General features: G+C 40.1%; 1 protein-coding gene across 5 annotated transcripts; it reads left to right on the top strand.

Annotated features, from left to right (window-relative positions):
* The first annotated feature begins 728 nt into the window (after positions 1 to 728).
* On the top strand, positions 729 to 14,512 carry LOC111272559 (gamma-sarcoglycan). Of its 5 annotated transcripts, XM_086973340.1 has the most exons (10): positions 729 to 890; positions 2,611 to 2,685; positions 3,192 to 3,652; positions 7,458 to 7,553; positions 7,912 to 8,679; positions 9,887 to 10,165; positions 12,026 to 12,119; positions 12,804 to 12,935; positions 13,270 to 13,472; positions 14,123 to 14,512. In XM_086973340.1, the coding sequence occupies exons 5-10, from the start codon at positions 8,509 to 8,511 to the stop codon at positions 14,327 to 14,329; spliced, it is 1,086 nt and encodes a 361-aa protein (XP_086829466.1). In that variant the 5' UTR covers positions 729 to 890; positions 2,611 to 2,685; positions 3,192 to 3,652; positions 7,458 to 7,553; positions 7,912 to 8,508; the 3' UTR covers positions 14,330 to 14,512. The 5 variants fall into 5 exon arrangements, with proteins under 5 accessions (XP_086829466.1, XP_086829467.1, XP_022709818.1 ...); XM_022854083.2 differs by lacking the exons at positions 729 to 890; positions 2,611 to 2,685 and having other exon boundaries at positions 2,848 to 3,652; XM_022854084.2 differs by lacking the exons at positions 729 to 890; positions 2,611 to 2,685 and having other exon boundaries at positions 2,848 to 3,652; positions 7,455 to 7,553.
* The last annotated feature ends 2,161 nt before the right edge of the window (positions 14,513 to 16,673 follow it).

Here is a 16,673-nt window from a genome sequence, read left to right as displayed (position 1 = left end):
GTAGGAAAAGTGGCTGCATAATAAGACGGGGGCGTAAGGCGATTATGTTAAGCGGCTTTTCCCAATTGTCACGTCTTCACAAATATTTTTTTCCGTTGCATTCTTAGTGGAGACACGAACAGCATCAGGCACAGCGGGAGGTTCGTCTGCTATGGCGGTCAGCAAGATCGTTCTATGGGGATCTACTTTTGATATTGAGCTAACAGGTCTGCGCAATTGTCACTTAGGAGAAACTCTTCTATTCTAATCAATTTACTACGTCGATGCCTATTCTAAACGAGTGCTGCTTGTAGTGTTATTCTAAACAGGCGTGTTCACAGCGCGCCATAGTTCGAATGTACGCTTAGGGACAGATAACAAACAAAATGCACGGAAAGCTGTTACAAGTTACAAATCAGTTACGGCATACGTGCAACATAAAACTGGCCTTTTTGAACTTTCAGTGAGACACGCTGCCGCACGTACTGTATGGCCTTCAGCTCTTTTGTACTTTTAACCTCATCCGCCTAAATACAGTTGAGTCGAGGCTAGAAATGATATTGACTGCGTTCTCTAAATTGGCCGATACGATGCTAGAAGGTGAATGTCGTTGATGCGAATACAAATGAATCGAACTAAACATTTAAATAGAAAGGATGATACAGTTAAACAGTTTCTTCAGATTTATCCAGTCCCGCTAGTTTGGCACTATCGGGCTGCAGGCAGCATTCGTCACCCGTTCAAACGCTAGCGGCATTTCTTAGAAAAGGGATGGTTGTCGACGGAGATATTTTTCCGCATTAGCAGAACCATTATTGTATGCGACAGTTAACTTTTTCTAGAGGACACGTAGAAAGAACCTTTTCTTCAAAAAGGAATTTCAGCGAAAGTCCCTGAAACCTAAGTTCAAGGTAGGTCCGAGTATTTCTGCATTACTGACTATCAACCCATTTTTTTCCTTATTCCAAGTTTGCACTCGAATGGCGTTTGCTTTTCGTTCAATAGTGCTTAGACTCTGCAAAGTGCTAAGAATGCACTAACGATGAGCCCTTAGGGAGTAGTTTGTGTTCATATCTTATAGTGGTAATCTTTTCAGCAGTTCCTTAACCACTCGAGCAAAACCAGTGGCTACAGTTTACTCCAGTATCAAGATTTCCTGCGAATGTGAATCATTCAAACGGTACATAAACGTCTACAAAACTTGTCATGTAAAAACCGTATGTGTGCCTAAGTTATTTCTCTATAAATAGATGTAAAACATTTCACACATCGCTGAAGCATTTCGAACAGCAGAAGATGACGGGGGCCCGACCTAAAGGCAGATGTTCCGTACCCAATATAACACGTAGTACATGTAATGAAAAATTACGAGGCCTTGTAAATTCTAACACTTAAACAAGGATTATGTTAATTACACATAGAACAAAGAAAACTTTGTGTATTATAAAGAAATTATGCTGATTATAGATTTGCCAACCAGTCTAGTACGTTTAGTACGCAATAGTAAAAAGCACTCGTTTTAAAGACTCTTCTCAAGTGTTTTTTTTTTTTTTTTTTTAGTAAATACATAAAAATGGCGAAATCGTTTCTAAGGAAAATTGTTTCTAGCAGAATTTTTATTGGATCTTTATCATTATCAACTACTTTTCTTATTATTTTTAATTTAAATACATACCCGAGCGTAATCAGAAGCGATCACCATAAATCCAAAGCGTCACGTCTAGGCTTCTGGATGCAATGCCAAAGCCACGTATTTGAACGCCTACTCAGTGCCATATATACCTCGGTGATATTGAAATGTATGGGCTTTGCTGTTATTAATACAAATATCGACCAATCAGGTTCAATATTTATTTATTTATATAAATATGAAATATTAGAGCCTAGAAGAACAACAAGATATCAGTGTAGTAGTAACGATTCAAAAATGTTTTCAAAATCAGTAGTTGTTAGAGAATGTGATAATGGGTTAATAAGCTAATTTCATACCTATTTAAGAAAGAACCTAAATATAACTCAAATGCTGAATTTGGCTAGCAGTGGTCACCTTAGTGCGAGATAAATGCGCAACATGTACATAATGTAGGTTCTATTATTGAAGCTCTTCCATATCCAGTGGAATAAGGTGGATAATTTTGCTCGTATAAATGCACATTTTCCTTCCTAGGAGGGCAAGCTTTGAATGAAAAGCCGAAACGAGGCCCCATCTTTCTGCTCCCTCAGATCTAAAGGTCTCAAGATAACAGACGCAAAAACAACGACACTGACATCGGCAGGTCGTTTCATGTATTTGACAACAAGAAGTTGTCGTCATCCGATTGGATTTCCGTATCCTTCTATGAAGCCATTCTTGTCAACGTCACCAGACGGTAAGAGTCGCAGATCTTCAAAGGCGACCTAGCTGGTTGTATCCTGCTGCACTCCTGCTTCCTGATGTTTTCTCTATCTTCATTAATCTTGTTTCTATGCGTCGTCGTATTTCTTCGTTTCGTCGATAATGGTGGATCCCCCGTCGAAAACAAAGTTTTTTTGTCCAACACCCCCTTTCCCGCCTCCCTGCCTTTACATCTCTCTCAACCGTTATCCTTCTCACTTACGCACTCTCTTTTCCCTCTTGTTTTTTTTGCGCAGGGATTTCCCCGGGGAATAAGGCTGCTGCTGAATCGGTTCGAGTCGCCGAAGGCCAGACAGCAGTTACCTGCACAGGTTTCTGTTTGTCTCTCCTCCTAGGATAAATCTCCTTTTGTCAGATCGTGACATCAAACAATTTTGACAGGAATAGTCGAAAATATCTAGTAATGGTTTTTTGCACAACTCGGTCTCTAATTTGGTGATGGGTTCTACATAGTAATGAGGCTGAAATTACCAGGTCAAAATCAATGTCATCACAAAGGCTATGTTTAGCTGTATAGTGGATGCTGAAACCCATGTTTTTTTTACCACGTTACAAAAACACCAATAATAGCTATGATAGTTGTCAAGGATAATATGCACGGATATTTTATTTCTAACGCTTTTGATGCAGCGGTTCGCATGGGCCAAAATGTCCTATTCTAAACAGGAAAGGTTACTCTCAGTTAGGGGGGCTGTGATACCTTTTGAAAGAACATAAAGGAGAATTTGACCACATAAATATAGTGATAGTTTCAAAAGCAGCATATACTGCGGGCTTGCGATATTAACCCTTCCCTCTGATCTGTGTTTTCCCATAGTTTATATAGCTACTTCCCCTCTATCGCGACGCTCTCATGTTAGCGACCGCCCGTAAAGCCAATAAAACGCGTTATCTTCTCACGTTGAATCATAGAGGAAAGATCCGATAGGCTTGCATAAGCATGGAAGTCGACCGAAGCTGTAACCAGGACGATGGTTGAAGCCACCCCCAGTTTCTTGGGGCGACCCCTCTTCATCGGCGTGTACGCGTTGTGGAGAAATTAATGATCCTTCAACACCGAGGCGCCAGCGCGCGCGCTGCAGCCGCGTCATCGAAGCGAAAACTTCTTCCCTAACCATGATAATGTCTGACCTAATCCAAGGAAACCTCTTAATCGTTGGGAAATTTGACAGCCAGAATAGCTATAAATACTCTGGAGCTGCACTTCGGTTGAAAACGCTTCGCTACGGTTCTGTTCATGATTTGTTATTCTCATTGGAGGAATCAAGCTTCGCTCGGGTACGTAGTCAAAAAACCCTAATTGATTAGTTCTTTTATTAGCTACAAATACCATTGTATATCGACTTCAGTGTGACATGCTAATTCAAGTTGGTTTGCCATCGCGGTCGAGTGTTGTGGACTCACTCAAAACTTCCGGCTTATAATGCATCGAGCATCTAACATGTTTAAGCTCATCTTTTAGCATGTTTAGCCTACAGGACAGAAGTTCAAGTAACTTGCTTTTGAGATGTGATTTAAAAAAAAAAAGAAGTGATTTAATAAATGTTCCGTCTTTTCCACGTTGATATTTTGTAGAAATGTTCGTTTCTCTTATTATTCATAGATTTCGTATCTTTAATATGCTACAGAATTAAATATTATAGCTTCAGTGATAAAATTTGAAAGAAACTGAAAGCGGGACAAAAAAAAAGGAGGAAGGATTATACGCGCAAGTTCATTTGGTGTTGCAGCATAATCAGGTCGACAGTTAGGTTGTATTGTCAAAGCGCCGTAGACATGAGTTGTCCTGCTCTCGCATAAAAGGCTGGCTATACAAGGCCTTGAAGGCCCCTTGTTTCTGGTTGTTGATGCAATGGGCGACTATAACACAGATATTAGATGATTTAATGCCGCAGCGATAGCGATGAATTAAGCTGAACGCACGAGCTTTTAGATATCGAGCTTCACAATGTTCGTTATTTGATGAAAGGACCGTTAGATAGAGGAAGTCGGGCGAATGAAGGGTTTAACTTATCGAACGAACATAAATACCAGTTACGAGTTGGGACTAAGAAGGCCAGCGTTTAGCCGGATGATTACGCAACCGTTTCTGTGGTTGCGTGTCTCTGAACGCATTTCTGATGCTCGGTACTCAAATAAAGTCTGATTTGCCACATACGTCATTGGCGTAAATTAAGCTCGCTTAGAAATAACCAAAGGTTTTATTTGCAGGCTTTAAATATAGGCCAACGCGTAGTTTAGGTATCTGCATCGTGTACAAGATAATGTCCTGGACTTCTTTGCATTGCGATCTTCACCGAATGTCACCACGCTCTGTACAAACTAGACGGGAAAAAAACACATGCACTCCCTGCCCATAAAAGAAGGTTCACAGTTACAGCAGACAATTCGCGATGTTACAATGCACGACATCGTGCGTGGACGGCCATCGCCAGATCAAGTGAATTGGAAAATTACTTTTGTTCGCTTTTCTATCCTCGACTTATCGCCTCGATAGGACGTCGGCCACTCACTATCAGTTGCTCCTTGCTTCGAATCCGAAGAACGCATTGGCAAAGCACGAAGAAACAATGTCAACGAAGGATCCTCGATGACAGCATGTTCGATCCATTGACGTCGATAACAGAAATATCCTTACTATCTCCTTCTCGACTAGCTCTACCGTTTTTCCCCTCATTTCATGCAATCAACATGCGCATCTAAAATTTTTTTCGCTGACATCCTGCTATCCATTCAGCTACGGCCCAATAAGTAAAAGCAGTAATGCACGGTTCCTGCGTCCTTCGACACCACCCCGAAAATTTAATTTTGTGCAAACAGGATAAAAAGCACCCTTAATCGATAATATACTAATGGGCAATTAATCATATTACAGAAATTAACTCTCGTATATATTGGCGGTGACGGTAAAAATTAATCACTAACTAGGCTTAATAGCGTCCGATCAATTAACGTAAGAGTTCATGTTTTGGCAGAAACTTGACATCTTGGACTTTATCAAAACCAGGCAATGTAAAAATAATGCACCATACAGCAAGGGGTCTTTGAAAGAATAAGTAAATCATGCCCATCATAGGAACTGTCGAGTGCCCTTTAATGGAACGACAGTACTCTTCTAGACATTTTTAACCAATGAACATAGCTTTCGTGGGGCGCGAGTAGAATTATCTTAATGCGGATATTACAATCCGTGAAACTAATGGTGGGCTTATTGACGCAGGCTATAAGTGTGGCACTCAGATGTAACTAGATACTGAGAGGTCCATACTGCTCTAAGCCTAAGATATAGCAAGAAAAAGGCCTCTTTCCATCTAGAAGTGCTCTCAGATCACAAGCATATGTTTGCCTAACGTTTGTTGTGCAAAAAGGCCTGATTACGTTTGTTTCTCACAAGTAAAAAAGATGCGACAGTTATCCTGCTAATAGCATATCTGCAGTCAGATCTTTACGCAAAGGTACTTTTTTTTCTTTGTTTTTTTTTTTATTTATCAGACAACAATATATTTTCTTCTAAGGAAGCATAACTAATAGAACGTAACGGTAGAGCTTGCACTCAGGAGCTTTTGTTAAGTTTGGTGTTATTTAAATTCGACATTTCACTCGTAAAACTGAATTTATGGTCTAATTTAATCAGCCATTATATAAATAGCTAGCCCCTTGTTATACGTGTTATACGTATATATATATATATATATATGATCAGCGGTATCGTAAGCAGGGAACCGGCGTTTTTCAAATGCTGTTCTGCTTGATTAGTTCATCGGTCCATTGTAATACAATTGTGTTTCAGTCAAGTATCATTAGTTCCTACGGGCATTCTATTCGATCTCTACATTTTTTTTTCATCAGGTAGTTATGATAAATATATATCGAGTTTAGCACTCGGGCTAAATTGTTTACACAGAGTATCCGAAACTATGTACATATTTAATTGCTTAATTACAACAGCGTAAAAGTTGCTGAATATATTAGTACATTTCAACAAAAAAAAAATGGTTCATTTATCTAGTTTTGCCCTACCGTTTCATCGTTCACTACTGTTTACCAACAATGAGTAAGAAGTGGGACACCGTGAAGCTTGAAGATGTACGATGATCAAGACTCCGTTTCGCTTAAAACGGCAGATTTTTAACTTTGCCTCGTAACTCAAGCTCTAATTTCGATGCAAATTACTCTATTTACTAATCTCAGTCTCATGAGCTTATTTGTAGGAGGGACACACGTCCCACCCTAGGATTTGCACGAGAAGACTCCGATCAGCATTGTTTATCATTCTTTCGAACGTATAATGAGTGACCTGGTTTCCACCACATGAGAATTACGCACAGATGTTAAACAATACTTCGCTCGCTATAGGAGTTCAACATTGAAAACGCCATTTTTATCTTAGTTCAATACATATCGACCTGTCCATGAACGCTAGGATAGCAAACTCTTACAGAATTCTATTGGCCCTTTAGGGCTCTGATTAGGCCTCGACGTCCTTTAATAGTTTGAAATTTTATATTTATTATTTGAAAATCCTTTACTCAATTCAGCATCTGAAGTGCAAGCAAAGCATTGCACCAAAGATCTTCCATACAATCCGTAATAATCGAAACATCTTGTATATACTGCACATCGTAAAGTCCTATTAAGATATAGGTTTTTCCCTTATTCTCAGGTCCGCACCGTTTGCGGTGCAATGCTTCGGCTGATGGAGGCGCTCGAACCAGGCTCGCCTGCATCTGCTACTCGGTCGGTCCATCGACCAGGCAGGCCAATACATTCAATGCGGTAGTTACAGCATCGGAGCCTTGCGCTGATCTTGTGTCCTAATCTTGTCTTACTACTGTTAGTGCCATTATCAGCATTAGCAATACTGTGGCCTAGTATTTGACGGCCTGCTAGAGGTTGTTCGATTACCTGACAAAATAACTGAGCAGAAATGTCGAAAGCGAAAAGTCTGTTCATACCGAGATCGCTTGACTTTACACAATGTTTACAAACAAAAAAAGAAACAATAATGTCTACACAGCTAGCCGGATGCATTAACTGATTCCATAAATAACTATTTACATAGAATGAAATATTGCGTTAGTAGGTACATGATGTCACCCTTTGGAAAGTGGCCGATTGGTGGATTCGAACAGGAAATGATCAGGAACGTATGTAAAGTTAGCCATCGTAAACCCAAAAGGTACTTTAAGCTTTCCTTGTGTTCTAATCATATTTAGGTAGATGTGCAGTGGTCTATTATATAGTTCGTGCAATACAGGGGGTTCAATATGCGTGAATAATCAAATTTATTGTACTCAATCAATTTGGCTCGTCGGTCTATCCTATGATGGAAATCTCGCGCGATCGAGAAAAATCAGTTCATCAAAGATTGCACGATGAAACCACTGGCTTTAGTACTTATCATCATTATTACCATACGGGTAATTTATACGTGGGCTGAAAAGGGTAGAAAAGTGGGCTGATTTAGGTTGTCAAGATAAAAAAAAAACAGTCGAGTCAAAATTTAGAAATACACTAAAAACTGGCAACTTTTGCAGATTCTGCAAAGACGGATTGACCGATTCAGTGGCGCAAAGATCTCTTCGAGAGCTCCAAAGGTTAGGATTACGTCTCTCTCCTGCGTTAAGGTCCTCGCTACTACATCGCCACCGGCTTGCAAGTTCCCATTGTGGGGCCCTAGCACTCGTACCTTGAGGCCCCTGGGCGGAGCTCACCGTTCCCTCTCCTACAGACCGCCCCTCGCAACACGTGGCTCAGAAAGAACTCCTGTCAGACAGGCCCTGACCGGGATAGCGGACAGTTCAGTAGGGCATTAAGGGTTGCACTAAGCAATTTGTGCATCAAGCAGAACCAGCGAACAACCGTTTAATGCTACAGTATTTGTGCATTATATAGTGCTCGTGTAAGCCAAATGTAGTGGTTACAGCCTGATTGTAAAAAGCGTTCCAGCACAAATGGCTGAGGTGCTATGTAATTAATGAAATTCTGCAAGAGGAGCATGTCGTCCATATGTGCCGGCTGGGGTGATTTGAACGATCAAGATGTTGTTACCATTATGTGATTTCGACAGAGGAAATTCGTGAAGTGCAAACAGTTACGCGCGTGGTAATTGCTTGTTGGTGAAGGGTGATTTTATGATGGCGTCGGATGATGACGAGCCTGCTCTGCAGGCGTTCAATGGCGAAAGCATCGGCGATAGTTGTAGTCCATGTGGAGTATTGCCCGTCACAGGGATTGCTAAAAAGAATATCGCTTTAGTCCAACACGGAAATGGGACAATGAGCCATACGATGCATCAGACTGCGGTGAGCATTAGAAAAGTATCAGCGAAAATAGCTAACGTTTTAAATCGAGGGCATGCGTTCCTCATCTTTTGATAATTGATAGAAACGACTGAATACATTGGTGAGATGTGCAGTGTTCTGTTAATTATTTGCCGATAGGCAAAAAAGTGAGCACAGATAGCATCGTTTAAGTATCCGGTCTGTTCCGGGTAAGCTGGCCATTGTAAGTGCGGTCAGCCAGTACATTCCCGATGTTTTCCCGTCCATTCATGACTGCTCAACTGGAACATGACTTTTGCCTGTTGAAATGCGACGTTGTTCATCCCTGCTTCTGTGCCCAGGCCCCAATTCTTTGTTGTTTCAGTTCTTTTCAAGCACATTACAACATCATAACGATATACAAAGTAAGCACCCTACATACGACACTTATGTTCAAGTCTAGATCTTCCACACTAGCGCATCAGCTAATGTTTTTCCAGCTAAGTAAGATTTGCACATACGTACTTGGTACATTCGGATAAGGATTTCCATACATATAAAAGGTAATCATAACATGACCAACTTCTGTTTTATGATATCGAGTACTTTGCAGTACTATACTTTGTAGTAGATGCACATGCTACCATCTATTTGTGGACTTTTACTTGCAACAACGTCACTGAGTGTCTCGACATGGGTCGGGTGCGGTGGGTTTCTATATTCCGATACGCTTTATGAAATAAAGAACATATGTACAAGCATTCCAACCACAGGTCCCTCAAAATGACTCTAAGAACAAATGAGAGTTTAACCTAAAAAACCGTCATTGGTCGCGCCCACACTTTCATGTTGGTATTTGCTTTATCAGCATAGCGTACCAAACCGCAACCCTGACAGTAAGAGCATCCGATTATCGGCACTAATTTATAAGTTCAATTGTCAAAGCCTACTTAAAAAAAATTATTTTTTCTATCATTGTCATTAATCTGCTATGATTTGGCTAAGTTTAACTTGCGGCTTGAACACCGTCAAGCTTACGTTCATAGATAGAGTGTATTGTGACGTGTATTACTATTAGATACAGGCGACTACAGGTTCTTCATTTGCTCTGGAAAAGCAACTTATCGATCGTTTCATTATCGATTGGATATCCCGTAGTTTGTTTGTGTAATTCATAGATATGGATCACTTGGATCTTCTGCCAACAGACACTCAAACAAATAAAACTGTATTATTTGCCCTTTTTCAGTATTCGTACCCGCTAATTATGTCGTCTGCATCTTCAATGTTCGATGGTCTCGTTATTGATATTCGGGGCTGGCGGAAAAAATACCTTTTTATGCTTCTTATCACACTATCATGGCTGGCCGCTTTTAATCTTCTGCTCACCTTGTGGATATCGAAAGCAATAAACTTCTCGTTTACAGCAGGCCTAGCTTCTATTGCCATTAAGGCAAACTCGCTAAGAGCAGACAGCGTGGTAAACTTCCTAGACAATATCGCCGTCAAGAACATTCACTCGCGAATAGTAAGTAAAAATAACGTGGCCAATACGTAGCGTCAATGTAGCTTGGGTACTTGAAGAACGTATGTGTCTATATATATGTATATATAGACAGAACTAATAATGATACTTATGACTTTCTTTCTTTAAAATTTCCTCCCATTGTAGGACACGGAACACGATTTTATAACCTATACTTTATCATGCGAACCCTCACCTAGTAGTGAGGTTCTCAGGGAGTGTCTATCGATGGTGTTCAGGAGACTCGTACGAAAAAAAAGGTCGTCGAATAAAATTGTCCGGCCCAGAGTTTGTCGAATAGTTTGGCGAATGTTAAGCATTCTAACTGGTGGGCTTAGCCAAGTTTAAAACTGTTCTTCTATAGAGACGCAAGCTGAGCATCGTACGTTTAACTGAAGTGCATGTAAATTGCGTTTAGTTCTGTATAGCCATAACGTTAAGTACGATGCTATTTACGTTTTGAGAACGCAATTAAAAAGTGTATATCTTGCCTCAGAAAGAAACAAGAATAAAAACATAAGTGATACTGTACATCGCCGTCCGAACTAAATCCGATGTATCGGTCAGCAATTGCTAAATCATTCGAAGCGCAATTCCCAGCAAAGAAGTAAATAAACACTTTTGATGTTCGCTACCTGGTCCTGCCTTTAACCACATAAGTAAACCGGTTAGATATTATGGTGTACACGTGAACGCTGCACACGATGCTAGCTCCGGGTGTTTGTATATCATGTTTTAAGTGAAAAGTGATAGGACAAAAAGTGCGTCCTCTGTGATATCAGAATTCTACTAACGTTCAGTGACCTAATACTCTTTTTCGGTTGATGTTTTTAGGAGTGTTTACGAGTTACGTCCTTAAATGTCAGCGTCTATAACACCTATTTTATTCCCTACCCACCGCCTACATACAAAGTCAGTGTTGTTGTGACCCTTTGATGGCATTTTTGAATTTCGAGACTGTTCTTGCATCTGAGGCTAAAAAAATACAAGGAAAATATAAGGACGACGAATGCAATCTCTCAAACCTGCATCCAACTTCCAGCCAAAACCGATCCAGCTTATAATGAAAGTTTGCAGCCTTTTTTACCTATTTGTATGGAGTTAGCTAGAAACAAGGGTTTCGTAGACAACGTGTCTCTGATAATTTTCGATACCGGTACGCTGTTTTTTATCCGGCACTGCTCCAGTGAGTAGGCGGAAGCTATCCGAACAAATCCGCGAGTCTATTTCGGTGAAGATGCATATGCCAATCAAACAAATCAGAAATCCACTGCAAAAAATTACTGCCTGTCTTATACAGTTCAAATCAAGTGAACGTACGACTGTAAAACTAAATTTCATTTGAGAAAATCTATATATATTAAAGATTGATTTTATGTATAGCTATATTTTGTCAGGACTTTTTGATTTCGTTCGGTATATTAATGCAGGACACAATTGTCGTTTGTACAGCACACAATATGAATACCTGTGTTATGTTTTTTATAATATAATTAGCATTGTTTGGCAAAAATTATATATATATATAATATAGTATTCTTATAAAACGAAGGCGCCGTGTGTGGTTTACGAAAGCGTCAATCGAGTTAAGAGAGAATCGTAGTAATTGGTTGGGCTAGAAGGACCTTTTGACTTTTACTGGCATTGAGCCGAAAACAAATACGCAGTATCGCAAGGAGCCTAGCCATCACTCAGAAGCATTAGTTCGTCTATCTATACTTTGTCAAACCACTGTTGTATAAATCCGCCCTTATACATCCATGACGTTTTTATAAGCAAGGATCCTGTTTACTATACAATAAAAATATCAACTATCCTAAAATATGAAAATAAAAGAAGTAACTGTTATGTAAAATGTTTCAGGATGAGCCGATTCTGGTCCAGTCATTGGTGAATATTACCCTCTCATCGACTTCCAATACTAAGAACGCAACATCGACAAGTTACATGTCAATTGGTAGGTTAGTAACCTAGAGTCTGATGTTCCATAAATCAAACGCTACCTGTTTCAATGACGTTTGAAAAAACATTCACTCCTAGAAAAAAATGTTCGATCGAATTCGGCAGCCGAGAATTTAATTGTCTCGCACGCAATATTTTGTACTTCATAATCGAGCGGCATAAGATGAACCTCATACTTCATACCTACCTGTGTGCATGCATAAGGCTCTCCATCTACTAGTTCCTGCTGAGTCTAAGCCACTAATTGAATCCATTCGTCGTTTTGAGTAACAGTCGTATATCAACACCTAAAAAACCAACGCTGGAAATCCTATTTAGTGGGTCCCATAGAGCATTATTTTCCCTAACACTGGGCTTTTACCATTAGGTGTAACAGTACATCCTTCATCGACCGGTGACCTCTAAAGTATGTGTTACGATAGAGTATCTTTGGTAAAAGGATGTTCCAGCTGGGAGCATGTGCAGTGAGAAAGGCTGTCCGATACTGAATCACTGTGAAGTAGCTCGTAGAACGCAGGGAACCGATATAGCGCTAATCTTGGCCCAAGGATCAAGGTTTTTCGACAATACGAGTCTTTCCAGAGCTAAGATTGCTTTCGAATTAATTAAAATACAAGATAAACCAAATCAAATTTGGTAAATTTACCAACTAAGATCTTATTGATAATCGATTTTTCAGCCCCCGAAAGGGTGGAGGTTTTCGCCGAAAGCTTCTCCATTCATAATGCAAAGGGGCGCTTAATTTTTCAAGCGAGTGAAGGTCAACAAGCTCCTGCAGTCACTACGGCGGTGCATACATTGAAGATTACTGGTGAGTGAGTCAGTTCCGATTTGAAGCCGTGTTATCTTAGGTCTACGTGGCTTCAGATTAGTAGGCGCAAATATCATCATATCCGTTGATGGAAGGCCTCGATCAGTTCTACCATCGTAATTTGCTAAGAGAATATAAAAAGTAATTACTCTGACTCAAAGAGAATAATTTCTTGACTATAGCTCTTCGAGTTTTACTTAATGAGAAACTAGCCGCCATACCGTTCTTAGTTATTGCGTAGGTATCATAATCTAGTGGGCAAGTCTTCTATGAAAATAAATGGCACGACAACGGCATAGTTATTTCAAATTTAACTTACTGTATTTCTGATTAGGTCGAAGTGGAGTTCGGTTTGCGGATGGCGTATCGGTACAGACACCGATGGTAGCATGGGGTGACTTCGGCGGTCTGCGTGTGGAAAGCGCCACTCGCGAATTACGTGTAGAGGGCCCACGAGCTGTTACTCTGGATTCTTCCGAGTCGAATCTTACTCTTGAGTCTAATGGAAATCTTACTATTGCATCTAGTGAGGGACAGGTGAGACCAGCTCTTCGTTCCCACAAACACTGGTGTTATATATATATATATATAACCAGTGATCCGAGCTATTGTTCGAACGTTTTAGGCGGTATTGCACTTGAAAAAAAATTAATGTAAACCCCTGTGTCATTTGGTTTTTCTTTTGATTAGAAAAAAATTAGATATTGAAACGAGTTATGCTATAATTAATTTTGCCCCTAACAAACAAATGCGCACGCACACAGTCCCGTCACGCGACTGCGAAACAAATTGCTATTTGAATTCTTCGTAATTACCCGGTGACGATTATTTTCCAGTTTTTAAATGGCAGATTAAACATTCTAGCTACAGATATCTTTCAGTCGTTTCGACACGTACACGGTATCAACGCTTCGGCGCCGGTTTAATCTTCGCGACAATGTATAAGAGGTGTCCTTTGCTTGCGTATAGGTCAGGTCGTGACCTACTCATAAGGGCGCAATTGATAAAATTACGTTTACGCCAAAAAACACAACGCGTTGCCCAGCCCATCACACATTTGAATTCAGGATTTGTACAGACAAAGGGTGATTCGATTACACGCTGGCATTACCACCCCAATGTGTATCGATCCCGATCTTGCACTTACCTTTACTTTTTCCTTTTCGAATTCTGCCGCTTCGCATCAGATTATACTCTCGGCAGATTCAATTTATCTAGATAAACTTCGTAGCCCGTTGGGGTCGAGGACGGGAAAACCGTATGGAGGCGTCTATCAACTGTGCGGGTGTTCTAATGGACGACTTTTCCTAGCAGCACCAGCTGCCCTCTGCAGGGCCTATCATCCGCGCATTTGCGGGAGCAACCTTACGAGCCGTCGGCAGAGTCGCGTGTAAAACCGGAGCGTGTCAATGCTAATAATTGGGATGGATAGTGTTCACCTGATCGATTTGCATACGCGACGTACAATACAACTGCGGAACAAGAGTGCGTGACCGCTGCCAATGAAAGAAAATGTAACTTGGCCTGGACAAATAGCGAAAAGTGAATAAATTCGACTCTAAATAGAGTGGATCGAAGAGGGCTTTTTAATCAGATAGCTAGATCGGGAATTCGAAGTACTGCCTACTTTTATATCGATCCTGATGTTTTTTGCTTGGCTTTGAGGGGTCTATATTCGAAACGTATACATTTAGCTAGCTTTTCGATTCTTGCCCGAGTTTAGCGTGCCTTGCAACGTGCAGAGTCAGGCTGTGTAGAATAAGAAAAATTATTTTTGGCGTTCAGTTTAGCAGAAGTAAGTAAAAATGTGATATTGACACAGGCCTTCCGTCGTGTTCTCCGTCATTTGTCTCTAGGGTAGCAAAGGTACCTAGAATTTTTTGGAGACTCAATTTTCAGGTAAGAATGCAAATTTATAAAGATAGAATATATTCATTGGTTTCATATAGTTCAATATACTTATTGGTTTGTAAGGCTAAAACCTCTTCATGAATCGTTTACCTGTAGAGAAATCCTCAGTCCATTTAATATTGGTTTCCCTCTAATGAGTCTGTTTAGCTGCACTTTTGCGTTTACGGTTCGGGTATGCTGAGAAAAGAACTATAGGCCTACCCCTTCCCCTACGGATGTCGACACCCCCACGATTATATTGCGTATGAAAAACATTTTCAGCGTGAAAAGCATGATTTTTTCGGGAATGTCTTTGAAAAATTGGTAGCTGTTAGTCATGCTGAACTTAGCATGCCAGCATCATAAACTACTCCTTAAGGCAGCTGCGTTATTAAGGGTTTGACGATAGTTGTTGCAAACCTGAGCTTGTGCTGTGTACTTGCTTAAAGCTAGCTGCCATTTCGACTTAGCGTGTGCTCAAACGAGCTTACCCCCTTGTTGTAACAAACAAAAACGAGCTATCCCCCTGAGAGAACCCACGTTCGATTGATTAAATGCGATCTGCCTTTTTCCAGTTCCATCCTTTCACCAACGCATATACTTTCGTTTTGAAGTGCATACTCATTTTTTGCGGGATCTTATAGATACCACTGCAGAGATTTAATCACATCCCCTTATAATCCTGAATCGTCACTGCGGTTCAACTGGCAGTGGTGATTTTGACTTTAGTTATACGATGTCAGTCATAACACTAAACCTGAATCGATGCCAACTGAGGTTAACGGGTTAATCCCGCCTACACAGAATTATGGTAAAGGGTAATGAGTAAACCGCATTCGATATATCCCTGGCACGGGAGATATGGTCCGATACTGCAACATCCTACCGAAAGAAAAAAGAGGCGGATATTTAATGAATGAAATTAGATGAAATACTGCAGTAATCCAGAAAAATCCACCAAAGAATAGAAAGAAATCATCTGTACAAAAAAAAGTATATATATATATATATATATATATATATATATTTCTACGTACCAGATTCACAATTTTGGAAAGGTAGGCTCGCAGTTGAATAAAGCTGCAAGTGGACCTATAATTGATGTAGGTAGGTAGGTAGATGAGGAGAATAACGGTTATTGGTAAGCAAAAAGATATAAAAGGGTCGACAATTTTTAATGAAAAATAAATAATAAAAATATTGCGCTTTTCACACTAGCACTAGTGGTTCTGAACTGTATGTATAGGTCGAGCCAGCCAAGTCTTACGTTAATAGAAAGTTTACGCCCGCATTTATTTAAATGGACTTACATTTTTTTTTGTGAAAAAATCCTAAAATCGACTTGGGAGATTTTTAATTTACAAATTAATTTAACTCAAAAAATCTGATAGTGCTGAAGAGTTATTGCCGTAGCTGTTAGGGCCTGAAGTACACAGTATCCTTCACATCCCACCAAATAAAAAAGCTCTCACCTGAAACTTTATGTCAAACACGACAGTCGTCACTTTTGATCTACCGAGAGCCCTTTTCGGTGTAGATTATACTTTCTGAATAGGTTTAAAAGCAATTTGCAGGCTACAGTCGGACTTTGCTTTCATAATCAGCCTTTCTGATTGACCTATATGTTTTGGCCTGTATTTAAAAAATGTCTTCTACAAATTTTTTGGGTGAACAATGGGTGACATTTGGCGGTTGAGTTTCATCGATTCAGTCTAAATTGACATAAGAAAAATGGAACTTACTTCTATATAAAATCAGTTATAAATGAACCATTCCAGCAAATCACTGTTGGAGCATTAGAGAAACAGACAATCGAAACAGACAATTGACAATCGAAACGTGCCCGCA

Source organism: Varroa jacobsoni, unplaced genomic scaffold, assembly GCF_002532875.2.
Source record: "Varroa jacobsoni isolate VJ856 unplaced genomic scaffold, vjacob_1.0 contig02585, whole genome shotgun sequence".
In the NCBI taxonomy this organism is placed as follows: domain Eukaryota; kingdom Metazoa; phylum Arthropoda; class Arachnida; order Mesostigmata; family Varroidae; genus Varroa; species Varroa jacobsoni.
The sequence above is the reverse complement of the archived record's forward strand: the minus strand, read 5'-3'. Positions and strand labels throughout refer to the sequence as shown.